We start from the raw sequence: 12314 nt of genomic DNA, 5'->3' as shown, positions 1-12314 counted from the left end.
ACCTGTCCCCTCAGTCTTGTCCTCTTCATGTCTATCGTGTTTACCAGCAGCATCAGACAAGCTGGACTGCTGCTCTGAGGCTACCAAATATTTTATATTTGATATAATTGACTATCTATCACGTTTGTTCTGTTTTTTATATTTTACATTAAATATGTTGTCCAGTTTGCCTCTTCAGCGTCGGACTGGCTTATCTCTTCTGATGCTACAAAAAATAGAAGGGGTAACTTTATTGCTTGGGGGTAACTTACACAGATCATGCTGGAGTTTACATGTTGATTTTCACAAATTATATTTGTGATTCGTCATATGGCTTAACAAAATAAAATAGACTAATTCTGAATTGGTTTAAGCTTGTATGCTCAGGTTGGCATTGCAAACAGCACAAATAGCTAAATGATGTGTTTCTAATTAATCATTAGATCCACATCTCTCTACCGGCTGCAACTTGTGTCTGTCCTCTAAACAAGTTGTTTATTTTGGCACATTTGGCGGCATCTTCCTCCAGTGCCCTTCTTTTTTAAAATCTGGCCTTTTTCGGCTCCACCTGGCTTTTTCCTGCCCTCCACAATCAACAACAATTGCCGCTTCTGTTCTCTATTTCTCTTCTGTCCGCTCAAGAAAAGACGCCACATGGACCAAACCAACTCAAGTAATTGGGCCACTACTACCCTAACCCTAACCACTACTACCCTATCCCTAACCACTACTACACCATCCCTAACCCTAATCACTACTACCCTATCCCTAACCCTAACCACTACTACCCTAACCCTAACCACTACTACCCTATCCCTAACCACTACTACCCTATCCCTAACCCTAACTACTACCCTAACCACTACTACCCTAACCCTGAAAGGGACGTAATTTACTAAACATAATCGCTGGTGTAAAACGATTTTGACGATATTGATGTCCATGTCCTACTGCAGCCAGACATTATTGGAATGGCCACCCCGGGCCTGGATGTGAGAGAACACACACAACACGCTTTTACTTTCCTTTTTGCGCAGACAGAAAGATAAGTGAATACAGAAAGAAGTACAAAAAAATATATATTTTTATTTTTGAATCCCCAAAGGTTAGTCGGCCTACATCAAATCACCAAGGCCGAGTGAGGACCATGCCAACACATCATGGAGACAAACGCAGCGCAGCGGGCTGCTATAACCCATCAAACATGCGACACACTGTCATAACAAATAAACCAGTTCATATGACATGCAGCCAAGTCTCAAAGACGACATAATGGTGCACAGAAAGAGCCACGAACAACGTATGTACATGCGTCCAACATCCATGAAATAGCCATAATAATCTAGTTGTTTTTCTAAATTCCGGTGTGTTGTGCTAAGTGTCAGGTTTTTGCGGCATTGCTCCTGCAGGAACAGGTGCACAGCAGTTTTTGCGCACGCATTCTGAAGTTATGGTCGCGCACGCTGTAAATTATGACATTCCAGCCGCTGTTTGTGGCCAATATCCAAAACGAGAAGAACGAGAAGTTGCACCACTCATTCCCAAGGACATTCCCCACCACAAAAACAGCGATTGGCGTGAAGGAGGCGGTGAAGACGAGCGTCAACGTCCCGATGATCTTGGCCGCCTTTATGTCCGAGAAGGTGGGTTTGGCTGCGCTTTGGCACTCGCTCTCAGCCAGGTGTTTCCTGCGCCTGGAGTATTGTCTGATGGAGGACAGTGAAATTATGTTTATGACCACCGTGCCGCCGAGGAGGGTAAAATCAAAAGTTGGGAAAAGGAGAAGTATGTTCCAGGCGCGAGTCGGAAACTCCCCGATCGTACCCAGTGCGTAATTACACATCCGGCTGCAGGGGTTGTACTCCAGCGCTATCTCGCTGCTGAAAAGGATGGGAGACACGGCGAGGAAGAAACTCCCGAGCCACGAGAAGACGATGAGTATGGTGGTCCTCTTGCGCGTGATCACCGACTCCTTGTGCAGTGGTCTCAGCACGGCGATGCTCCGCTCGATGGTCAGCAGAAAGATGGTGGAGATGGACACCAGGGTGCAGCCCGCGAACACTGGGCCGATGATGTTGCACGGGTGGAAACTTATCGCCGGGGTCTGGGAGTTGAGCGAGATCCAGTCCGGCGCGGGGTCCCGCAGCATGAGGGACACCTCTGCGTAAACGGTTAGCGGCACCACCAACAGGCCCACGGCGAGGTCCGCCACCGCCAGCGATGCCTTCAGGTACCCTTGGGGCGTGTGGAAGTGTTTGGTGCCCATTACCACGGCCAGCGTGATGAAGTTCCCCAGCAGGATGGCGAGGATGAGCAGGACCAGAAACACCACCAGGAGGATCTTGTTGGTCAGCGTGCAGCAGTGCGCCGCGGCCGCGTCCTCCGACATGCTCAGCGGGTGGCTGCACCGTGAGCCGCGAGGGGGAATGACATTGGTTCACTGTTTGGGAGCCGAGGACGAACGCGTCTCCAGAGGCATGCCACTATCTAAAGCAAGAGGAGCAGCAGCTGGAGTAAACACATCTGGCTGCGGGACATGACGCACGCTCTCTGCACACACTCACGCACTGATGCTGCTGTTGACACTAGGTCCGGCAGCCTCTGCACGGGAAACAGATGACAACATGGTTAGACTCGACAGCAGCTGTAATAGTAGTAGATACATCTGGCACAACATTATACCACTATGAGGCTTAATCCTCCGAATGCCAACAGAACAAGTTCTCCAAGTCGCGCTTTTACACATTCATCCATTCATCCAACGCAACTTATTTAACTCACTTAAATATGACTAATTACTTAGTGTTATTATTATTCGTTATTATTTTCTACCTTTAATTGTTATCCAGATGTGAATGTCCTCCAACACGCCCAGGCTATCCAAACAGCGCGCTCATTACGCTCCGCGACGCTTAAAACCGAGGCGAAATACACCAAAGATGACTTCTCAATAGCACACTCAAAAGACAAAGATGCCACATTGCACATAAAAAATTGGAAGATGCAGGCAGTCCGCCCCACACTGGTACATAACCTAAAACAGATAACACCGTCAGGAAAGCCCTGCGCCGGGAGCCACCTCGTTGGTCCACGCTGTGTCCCCGCCCAGATGATTTGGCCACTGTCGTCCCGCCCCTATTTAACTGTTCCTCGTATCCTCGTTTTACGTACCTCGTAAAATTAATCAATCTGCGGTAACTCTATTTCCTGTATACTATGCTTATCGTTTTACCACAGACACACGCACACACACACACACACACACACACACACACACACACACACACACACACACACACACACACACACACACACACACACACACACACACACACACACACACACACACACACACACACACACACACACATATACACAAACACAAACATGTTATACAGAAAAGCCACATTATAAAATCAATGTGTGTATTTTATAGTTATAGTGTAAATATAAAGTTTGACTCAAACCCTTGCAGCAGACAGCAATGCTAAACAAAGCCTCATAATTTCATGGTTTGTGGTCGGTAATCTGGTCCTTCAAGGCATGGCTTCAATTACGATAGAAGCCATATCAGACATGTGCAGAACACATGTCTGTTTGTGACAGACCTGCTTTTTGATACTAAATGTTCTGAAACTGCACAAGCACTATATTCTAATATATTGTGGAGGCATATGCATGTGCTTCCGTGTGTGCAGGTGTGTGTTTGCCAGAGCATGCACGTGTGTGTGTGTGTGTGTGTGTGTGTGTGTGTGTGTGTGTGTGTGTGTGTGTGTGTGTGTGTGTGTGTGTGTGTGTGTGTGTGTGTGTGTGTGTGTGTGTGTGTGACGTGTGTGTGTGTGTGTGTGTGTGTGTGTGTGTGTGTGTGTGTGTGTGTGTGTGTAGGTGAGAAAAGCTTGGAAGAGTGCAGCAGCACTTGAAGGTACAAAAGGCTCTTTGGAAAAGGGTTGAGGTTTGTCTGTGTAAACCAGATCCTTGTCTGCAGAAGACCAACTCATCCTGTGGCTTTTCAGGAACATTATGTTACGTTAATGGCGACCATTTCTTTGATGGCCACTGGCCCTCGGTTACCTATCTGAGAACATCCTGGACCATTTGGGCAGTAGAGAGGATCATTATATCATACATATGTTGACAGTAACTCAGTCGGTTATCTAGGTTAACCAGATGTTTTCAAAAGGCATACTAGGGTTATATTACACAGACCTTGTCCAGCTTTGTCATGGTTGTGAGCCCGACAACACGGGCCACACAACTGACATCCCTTGTTGCCACGGAGACCAATGTCTGGTGCGGTGTGGAGAGCGGGACGCCGGCCTCTTTTGGTGGCAGCCCAGAGATGAAGAACCATATGGGAGTAAAACAGGCCAATCATACTTAACGTGTCTGAATAAAACCCAGTGCTGTGCATCATGCTTTGGGAGAGGACGTGCTGGTAGAGGTAGAGGTAGGCTGTCGCTGTTGTAGATAAAATACAACATCTAAACAAAAACTAAGAGAGATCGAGGAAGCCGAAGGTTTGAGTGCTAAAGATTTTATTATCACTTGAGAACAAGCAACGACAAAATCCTGAGTTGGTTTGACAAAGAACTGAACAGACACTCTCCGGCCCCTGTTCTTATGCTCCATTGTGCCCATCTATCATCCATACGTTGTTACCTCATCCCATGCATTCTCCCTTATTTGGAGACATCTCCCCATTCTCCAAGGCCATAAAGGCCCAATCTAAACAGAACATTCCATTCGGTGCAGCCTGTGGATCCAACACACTGAAGAACATATATCATAAACATATCATGTGAGGAGAGCGTTTCTTTGGTTGCTCAATGTTTCTCCACACTTATTTAATTAATATAGCATACTGGGCAAGATGTTGACTGCATATTGCTTAACAAATTTCTCCTATATATTCCCCCCTTTGGGACTTACAAAAGTCCCAAGAAATCCCATCCCATTACTTTTAACAATTTAGAAATAATCTAAACTACTTGCCGGACTGCCAGATGAATTATCAGTATTCACATTTGATTACCTGGAAAAAACATACTTCATTGAACATATCAGGACTCTCAACCTGTATGGCGTCAGGGTTCTCAACCTGTACATTTTCATGAAGCTAAAAAAAGATTACCAAATGTGATATACCTTTAAGTGTTTCCAACCCTCCCAATTGGTGTCAATTAAATGGTGATAAAATATTTAACGAAAATGAAAAACCTCCTTTATGGAAATCCTCAAAATGTAAAACAACATTCGTCAACAATCATAATAATAGACAATATAGTAAATGACATTAGTCAACAAAAATAGTTATAAATGTTATGTAAGCAGTGGTATGATAATTCAAGTAGAGCCTTGCATGTGTTGTTTCCTTAATAAGTGATTAATAGTGAGTAATATGAATACAAAATGTGACATAAAAATTCTAACTAAAAACATAATAAAAACATAATCATACAGTGTGCCAATGGTTAATATAATTGTCATGCATTCGAATATAAGTGTATTCATGGACTTTCAGTTGTCATTGGCTGCATCTGCTTCCATCACCATCTTCAGCTTCTGCAATTCTCCAAAGTCCCAGTGTTCAGAGTCAGACTCACATGGAGAGGTTACTAGCACGATCACATGTGAGTCTCCTCAAGGCTAGGTCAAGCACTCATTTGCTCAGCCTCCAGCATGGCCTTCAACATGGCCTCCAGCTCGGCCTCCTTCGCTTTATCGTCACACCCATTCTGGTCCCCAACATATTCCCATTCCACTCGTGTTGTCTCAACTGTACCCCTCAATGCAACAACCATCTGCTTGTCCAACCTAGAAGCTATCATGGACCTTAGTACAGGAATACAACAACAAAAAACCAATCCCATTAATGTGAATACAATCAAAACAATTACTCCTACTTTAGCCAGTATTGCTCCCCGTTTTCCCATACTCAGTTCCAGCCATGTCATCCAGTCATTCCCATGTCCTGCATTGTTTTTAACCTCCTGTCTTAGTCTTTTAAGTTTATTCATGGCTAGAGTGAACGACCCCTCAGGTGCGGTATTATTTGGAATGAAAGTGCAGCACATTTCTCCTATAAGAGCACAGACTCCTCCTTTTTCCGCCAATAACCAATCTAGGGCTTGCCTATTTTGCCAATCCTTATGTCCTCGAATGCTCAAATGCTCTTTTCCGCCTGTTTAGGTTATTACTTGTTGAGTTATCGATAGCTACAAGAATCTCTTCAAGAAACATGGGTGTCGATGTTAAGATTTCAGCCGCAATAGTTTCGGACGTAAATGTCGATATTGTGATCTCATTTAACATAATTTCGGTATTGACCATTGATATTGTAGTTGTCATTGTATCTAAGTTATTTTCTTTTGGTATCATTGTTGGGGCTATTTCTACTTCTTCTAGCATTGTTTGTTTCATCTTATTCTGTAAAGTAACTCCTGTACCATTTGTTGCTAGTGTGTTTATTAGCTCATTCATGATTGTTGTTTCTTCTCTAATGGAAGTTAAATTAGTGATTGAAGTCTGTGCTAATTCCCTGACATCAGAAGTTTCATTAATATCACCTGCATCTAGAGTCGAATTTTAATCAAATTTAATCTATTAGCGGTTACAATTTAATCTTTTCCAGTATCTCTAACTGGAGTTTGATCTACTTTACCAGTGGCTATAGTTGTATTTGCTTTATCATTATCTGAAGTTTTTCCTGACTCACTTTGGTCAGATTCAAAAACCTTACCCTGTTGGTTTTTGGTTATACAAGGGACTTCTGCTTTTAGTGTAAATTTGGTTATTATTTCTGACACTGCTTTAAGATTCCGATATCCTTTTATTCTTAATTTATACCCGCTGTTATCGTAGTCCCATGGTTTGTTTGGTGTTACTGTCACACACCAGTACATTGGCTCTTGCTGAATGTGCACTTCACACAGACTTTTCCTCCAATCTAGATCATACATCGGGTGGAAAGTTAATGCACATAGCGTTCTGTTACCTATCATGACAGTAAAAGTAATTTGTTCATTAACCTGGTTCAATCTTTGTGGTGGTACCTGAGCATGAAAGACTATTCTCTCTGACCCCTTAACTATTCCTGAATGTCTCTGGGCTGGACTTTCCTGTATTTCTGTCCCGCTTCCTTCAGTACTACCCTCTGATTCCTGGCTGTCCCAGGTCTGTCCTGTTCCTGTAGTTTCATTCTTCCTCTGGATCAGTCCTTGAGCCAGAGGAATCTGGCACAACCCATCTTCAGCATCATTGTGTGGTTGTTGCTCTTGGCTCGGCTGGGTCTGGTCCTGGGGTGGTTGGTCAATGTTGGGTGGGGCTGCATCCAACTCCTCCCCACGCTCTTCCCTCGTCCTGGGTTGTGCAGCCTTTGTGCAGTGGTTGAGGTGGTACCAGGTGGAACTCCCTTCCACCTGGATGGCAGTTGGAGTTGCATTGGTGACTTTGTATGGTCCTTCTCTCCTGGGCTGGTTCCACTTTCTTCTGAACACCCTCAGGTACACTTGGTCACCTGGTTCCACCCCCCTTGGTGGGTTCTCCTCCGGCTATGAAACTTTGTGTTTCTCTTGGTGGAATATAAACTCATGTACAGCAGTTAGTTGTCAAACATATTGTTCTTAATCCTATTTCTAATTGCTCCAACGGAGGTCCCTTATGGGGCCATCGGATGACAGGTGAAGGCATGGGTCGACCCGTAAGCATTTCATGCAGGGTAAGATGTGCCGTTCTGTTAGCTTGCATGCGATAACTCATTAGTGCTAGTGGTAGTGCATCAATCCAATTCAATTTAGTGCTTGTACAGATTTTGTTAATTTTTGTCTTGAGCGTCCCATTCACTCTTTCCACCATACCTTGTGATTGTGGATGGTAGACGCAACCTAACCTTTGTTTGACATGCAAATACTGAATCACTTGTTTGAGTGTTTTCTGAATAAACGCCGCACCATTGTCTGAGCTAATCTCAAACGGAATTCCAAACCTTGGCATGACTCTAGTCGGAAACTTGATTAGTGTAGCCACGCTTTGGTCTTTTGATGGGACTGCTTCTACCCATCTGCTGAACCTGTCAATGATAACTAACATGTACCTTTTACCACCTACACTTTTAAACATAGTCCATGACCAAATGTCTGAATGGTCCTTCAGGTGTGGGAATGTGTCCCAACGGAGTAGTAATTGCTTTCCTTAGGCCTACATTGTTTTTTGCACATACTTCACACTCATTTAGCTGGTTATCAATCATTGTTTGCAATAAAAACCTTGTTTGCTAATTCTCCTCAACACCTCCCCCCTTGCGCCATGGTCAAAACCATGCGCATTAGTGATGAGCATCCCCAACAGTGCTGTGGGTGCCAGCATCATCCCGCTATGGGTTCTCCATAACCCTGCACCCCTCTTCAACCACATGTTTTGCTCACAGACACCAGCTTTCTCCTGCATGCGGACAACATCATCCTCATTAAATTATAAACAAACCTAACAACGCCGTTGGTGCAACCACCTTTAAGGTCCCTAACCTTAACTATCTTCGATTGAAACCAATCTATTGGGAAGGGAACTCAAAGCCAGTACAACCAAAACCAAAAGCCGATATTGGTGGGTTTACCCTCAACCGCCTTAAAACCACACTGTTCCCGAATTTTAACCGAAAATGTCACATAATTCTGTATATACCGTGAAAGTCTTATGAACGAAACCGTGACATGCCTCTTCTAAGTCCACTGCTTCTGCTGCCTGAGCCGACATTTCTGACTCCTGTTCCTTCTCCACCTTTCACCACACCCGGCTCTTCCAATGATGGTTGCAGCTCGTCACTTCATGACTCTGCCAAGTAATCGTGACTGTGCCTGCCTTAGGTTGTCCCGGGTTTCAAGGTGGGATCTTACCCGTCATTGGCTAACCAGCCTTCCATACTGGCTTATTGCAGGATGCCGTGCCTGGGATACAATCAATTTACACCCATTAGGTGGTATAGATTGCAAAGTGGAGGAATGGAGACAGAGTCTTCTTCCCCAGCTACTCATGCAGCCAAGTGTTTGCAAAACGGAGACACAGCAGGGTGCTTACCCTGTGTGTGTGTGTGTGTGTGTGTGTAATAATGGGGCGAATCAAAAAGTAACTTTCTAACAGAGTTAAAAATATTATATTATCTACTGCTAACATTTTATCAAAGCGTTCCAGCAGTGGTATTGGCGTCTGAAAGGTAGACCCACCACTTCTGAATGTAAATTGAGAACCTAGCATGTAGGGTCCCTTCCCAGCAGATGTAGCACCAATCTATCAGTTTTTCTTGATTCTATATTTTCATTTATGTATTTTTACTTTTACAGCTTATTAAGATCATGTTTAATTTTATGCATTCCAGTCTTATTCTTATCATACCCAGATTTATTCAATTACCTTTTCCAGTGTGATTATTAATTTTATTTATTTATTTTAAATTTTAGAAAACACTAATCACAACTTAAACTTCCTTAAATGCATGACACTTATTTTTATCCGTACTTTTTAGGTGAAATCACTTGGGTAATTGCAACACTGTCTTTAATTGTCCTTATAACTTCCTTTTGAACTTTGATGTCCATCCATGAGTAATAACTGTTGTCCTAGGAAGACTAAAACTAAACAAAAACTGCACCTGAAAAAGAAAAATAATTAGGCACGATATGGATATCTGAACATCTTTTATAAGTTAGTAATTGGTTGACAAGAATGTAGTCATAATCAATTATAGTAAAGACCATTTCCTTGTTAACACTATTGTTTATCTGAAGCATGTTTTCAGTACCCCGTATGTCTTCCCCCACTTTGAGTAGAGGAGTAACCTCCCTTATCTCGGCCCTGTCATACACAAGAAGACAGGCTCACACTCAAACACCTGGTTCTTTCCTCCCCCACTCTTTCACCGTGGACAACATGAATTAGAAATTTGGATAACATTTTATCTTACTTATTTAGTCTAATTGTAGGTATTGTCGATTATCACCTCTAAATTATGTCATCACTTTTTAATATGATGTCTGTTATTACCATACTCCCTCAGGAGATATTTTATTTGTGTTATCTTTTTGGTACTTAAACCTCGTCAGGTCTGTTGAACTATGCATTAACTCCGCCCTCCCCGAGTCCTTTTAGGGCGGGTCCTTCTGCTCAGATTGGTGAGAGAGGATTTTCCCTGAACTCTTAAAAAGAGTCCCCAGCGCTGGTTGACCCCTGGACTTCTGTGGAGGAGCGGTGTGCATGCTATGGACAACTTTAAATGCTAATTGTTCATGTTATGGAGTCTAGATAATAACCCCTAGTATCCTTGACCCATAAAGGGTCCCACCTGTCATAGGTAGCTGTTACCTTGTCCTTGCTGTGGTGGGAAAGAAGGGTTGGATGTTGCCAAACAATTCCTTTGGATATGGCCTTCCTGATTGCATCCCTAACATCTAAATGGCTCTCTACGCTGGTTGGGCTGTCCCTGCTGTTGATTATATCTAAACTGTCCTTGTGTTCCCCTGTACTGACTCTGTCTACCTCTATTTGTTGGACCCTCATTACTACGTGTGTACATGTATGACAGGTGGAGTCTAGACAGGAATCCCTTCAAGTCCTGTGAACTCCATGGTTGATAATAGGCCTGTTGTCCTTTAACTAGAATAGGATAATTTCCTGGAAAAGTGTCCGGTGCTCTTTTCTCCCTTTGCGATCTCCTAGGCTCCCCCTGGGACTGGAGTTCTAGGGGGCTTTGTAATGATTTACTACCACTGACCTGTGCCCCCTCATTTTCTTTCCATGGGCTCGCACTGAAGCTCTCTCCCTCATTTCTACCCTCCATTCTTAACTTCCTCTGACTCTTCGCTGTTCCCTTTCCTCTCTTTTCCTTTTCTAACTTCTTACTTCCTAGCTCAGGCCCTTCACTAAATTGCCCGTTATCAATTTTCCCATCTTTGTCCCCGTTGTCACTGTTACTAGTACTATTGTCATCACTATTCAACTCTCTCCTTGTTTTCCTAATTCCTTCATAACAGTCCATGTATATGGGTGGGTCTTTCCGTCCCTGTGTGTCACAATCCTTATTTTCTCCATTTAATGTGACCTCCCCTTTAATATCTACTGTGCCTGTTGTCAATGGGTACAGTCCTATGTTATACGGTGGTGGCTGAGCCCTCGGGGGTAATGGCTCAGTTTTCTCATCTTTATTCACTATTTCCCTAGCTGTGCTCTCTTCTTTCCTCCATCTCTCTCCTTCCTTTTGGAACAAGGCTAGCACTGACTTCTCCCATTTGTCAGAGATCTTTTTTATCTCATCTTTAAGCAATGGACTGTCTCTACTCAAAATCTCCACTGCTGTCGGTGCCATATTCATTTTCTTAAGTGTATAAACACTTTTCTTTTTAATACAATTTGTTTGAGTTTATTCTATTCGTTAGTTAAAATGTTTCTTTATCTCTGCCGATTGGAATGCGCTCCCCTCCCACCTTTGCTGATTCTTACTCCTGCTCTGCTCCTGGTCTTTCTCCCCCCTCCCTTCCTGTTCTCTAGCCTCTCCTTTTCTCCTGGTCTGACAACACCAGGGGGGGGGTTTACACATCTACTTCAGACAAACCAATTATTACCATTATATTTATTCCTACTATCAAAGTGCTTTTTATACGCTTTTCCAGCACTTCTCTGTCTTTCCAATTTATTTACTTTATTAAATTATCTATCTATTTATTTATTTACTTTATTAATTTATCTATCTACTTATTTATTTACTTTATTAATTTATCTATCTACCTACTTATTTATTTTATTTATCTCTATATCCCCCTACTCCTACACACACTCTTAGAGGGATGGATATCTGTGAATGGCGAGAGGTCTCTCTCTCTCTGCTTCGCACACACTCTTCCCCTGTTCTCTCCCTCTCTTTGTCTTACTCACACACACACACACGCACACATGCGCACACACACGACTCTGCTCTCTGTCCCACTCACACCCTTACACACACGCACAGATGCGCACACACACACTGACTCTGCTCTCTGTCCCACTCACACCCTTACACACACGCACAGATGCGCACACACACACTGACTCTGCTCTCCCACACGCAGACAGACACACACGCTGCCTCTGCGCTCTCTCTCTCCCTCTCTCTGTTCTTAGACAGAATAAACAAAAATAAAACCGGCCGTACAAGTCTCTGAGGTAAAAAAACCTAACTCGATTTGAATACGAAAAGAAAACGACTTATACAACTTTTTATAGTTTGTCGCAAAATGGTCGAATTGGTTGCACAAGACTCTGAGTGGAACTTGTCACTGACTCGTCTGTAATCACAGCAAAAAGGTTTG

The 12314-nt window shown here is 43.4% G+C and overlaps 1 protein-coding gene across 1 annotated transcript; it reads right to left on the bottom strand.

Moving 5' to 3' along the window:
* Positions 1-1360: 1360 nt before the first annotated feature.
* On the bottom strand, positions 1361-2823 carry LOC311351804 (olfactory receptor 4D9; the record flags this gene model as incomplete). Its single annotated transcript, XM_084471941.1, has 2 exons — positions 2812-2823; positions 1361-2580 (listed from the first exon to the last, which is right to left on the bottom strand). The coding sequence occupies exon 2, from the start codon at positions 2366-2368 to the stop codon at positions 1361-1363; it is 1008 nt and encodes a 335-aa protein (XP_084328067.1). The 5' UTR covers positions 2369-2580; positions 2812-2823.
* Positions 2824-12314: the final 9491 nt, after the last annotated feature.

Source organism: Micromesistius poutassou (assembly GCF_964030765.1).
Source record: "Micromesistius poutassou genome assembly, chromosome: 8".
Classification (NCBI taxonomy): Eukaryota; Metazoa; Chordata; class Actinopteri; order Gadiformes; family Gadidae; genus Micromesistius; species Micromesistius poutassou.
Note: the sequence above shows the minus strand (reverse complement) of the source record. Positions and strands in the feature narration are given on the sequence as shown.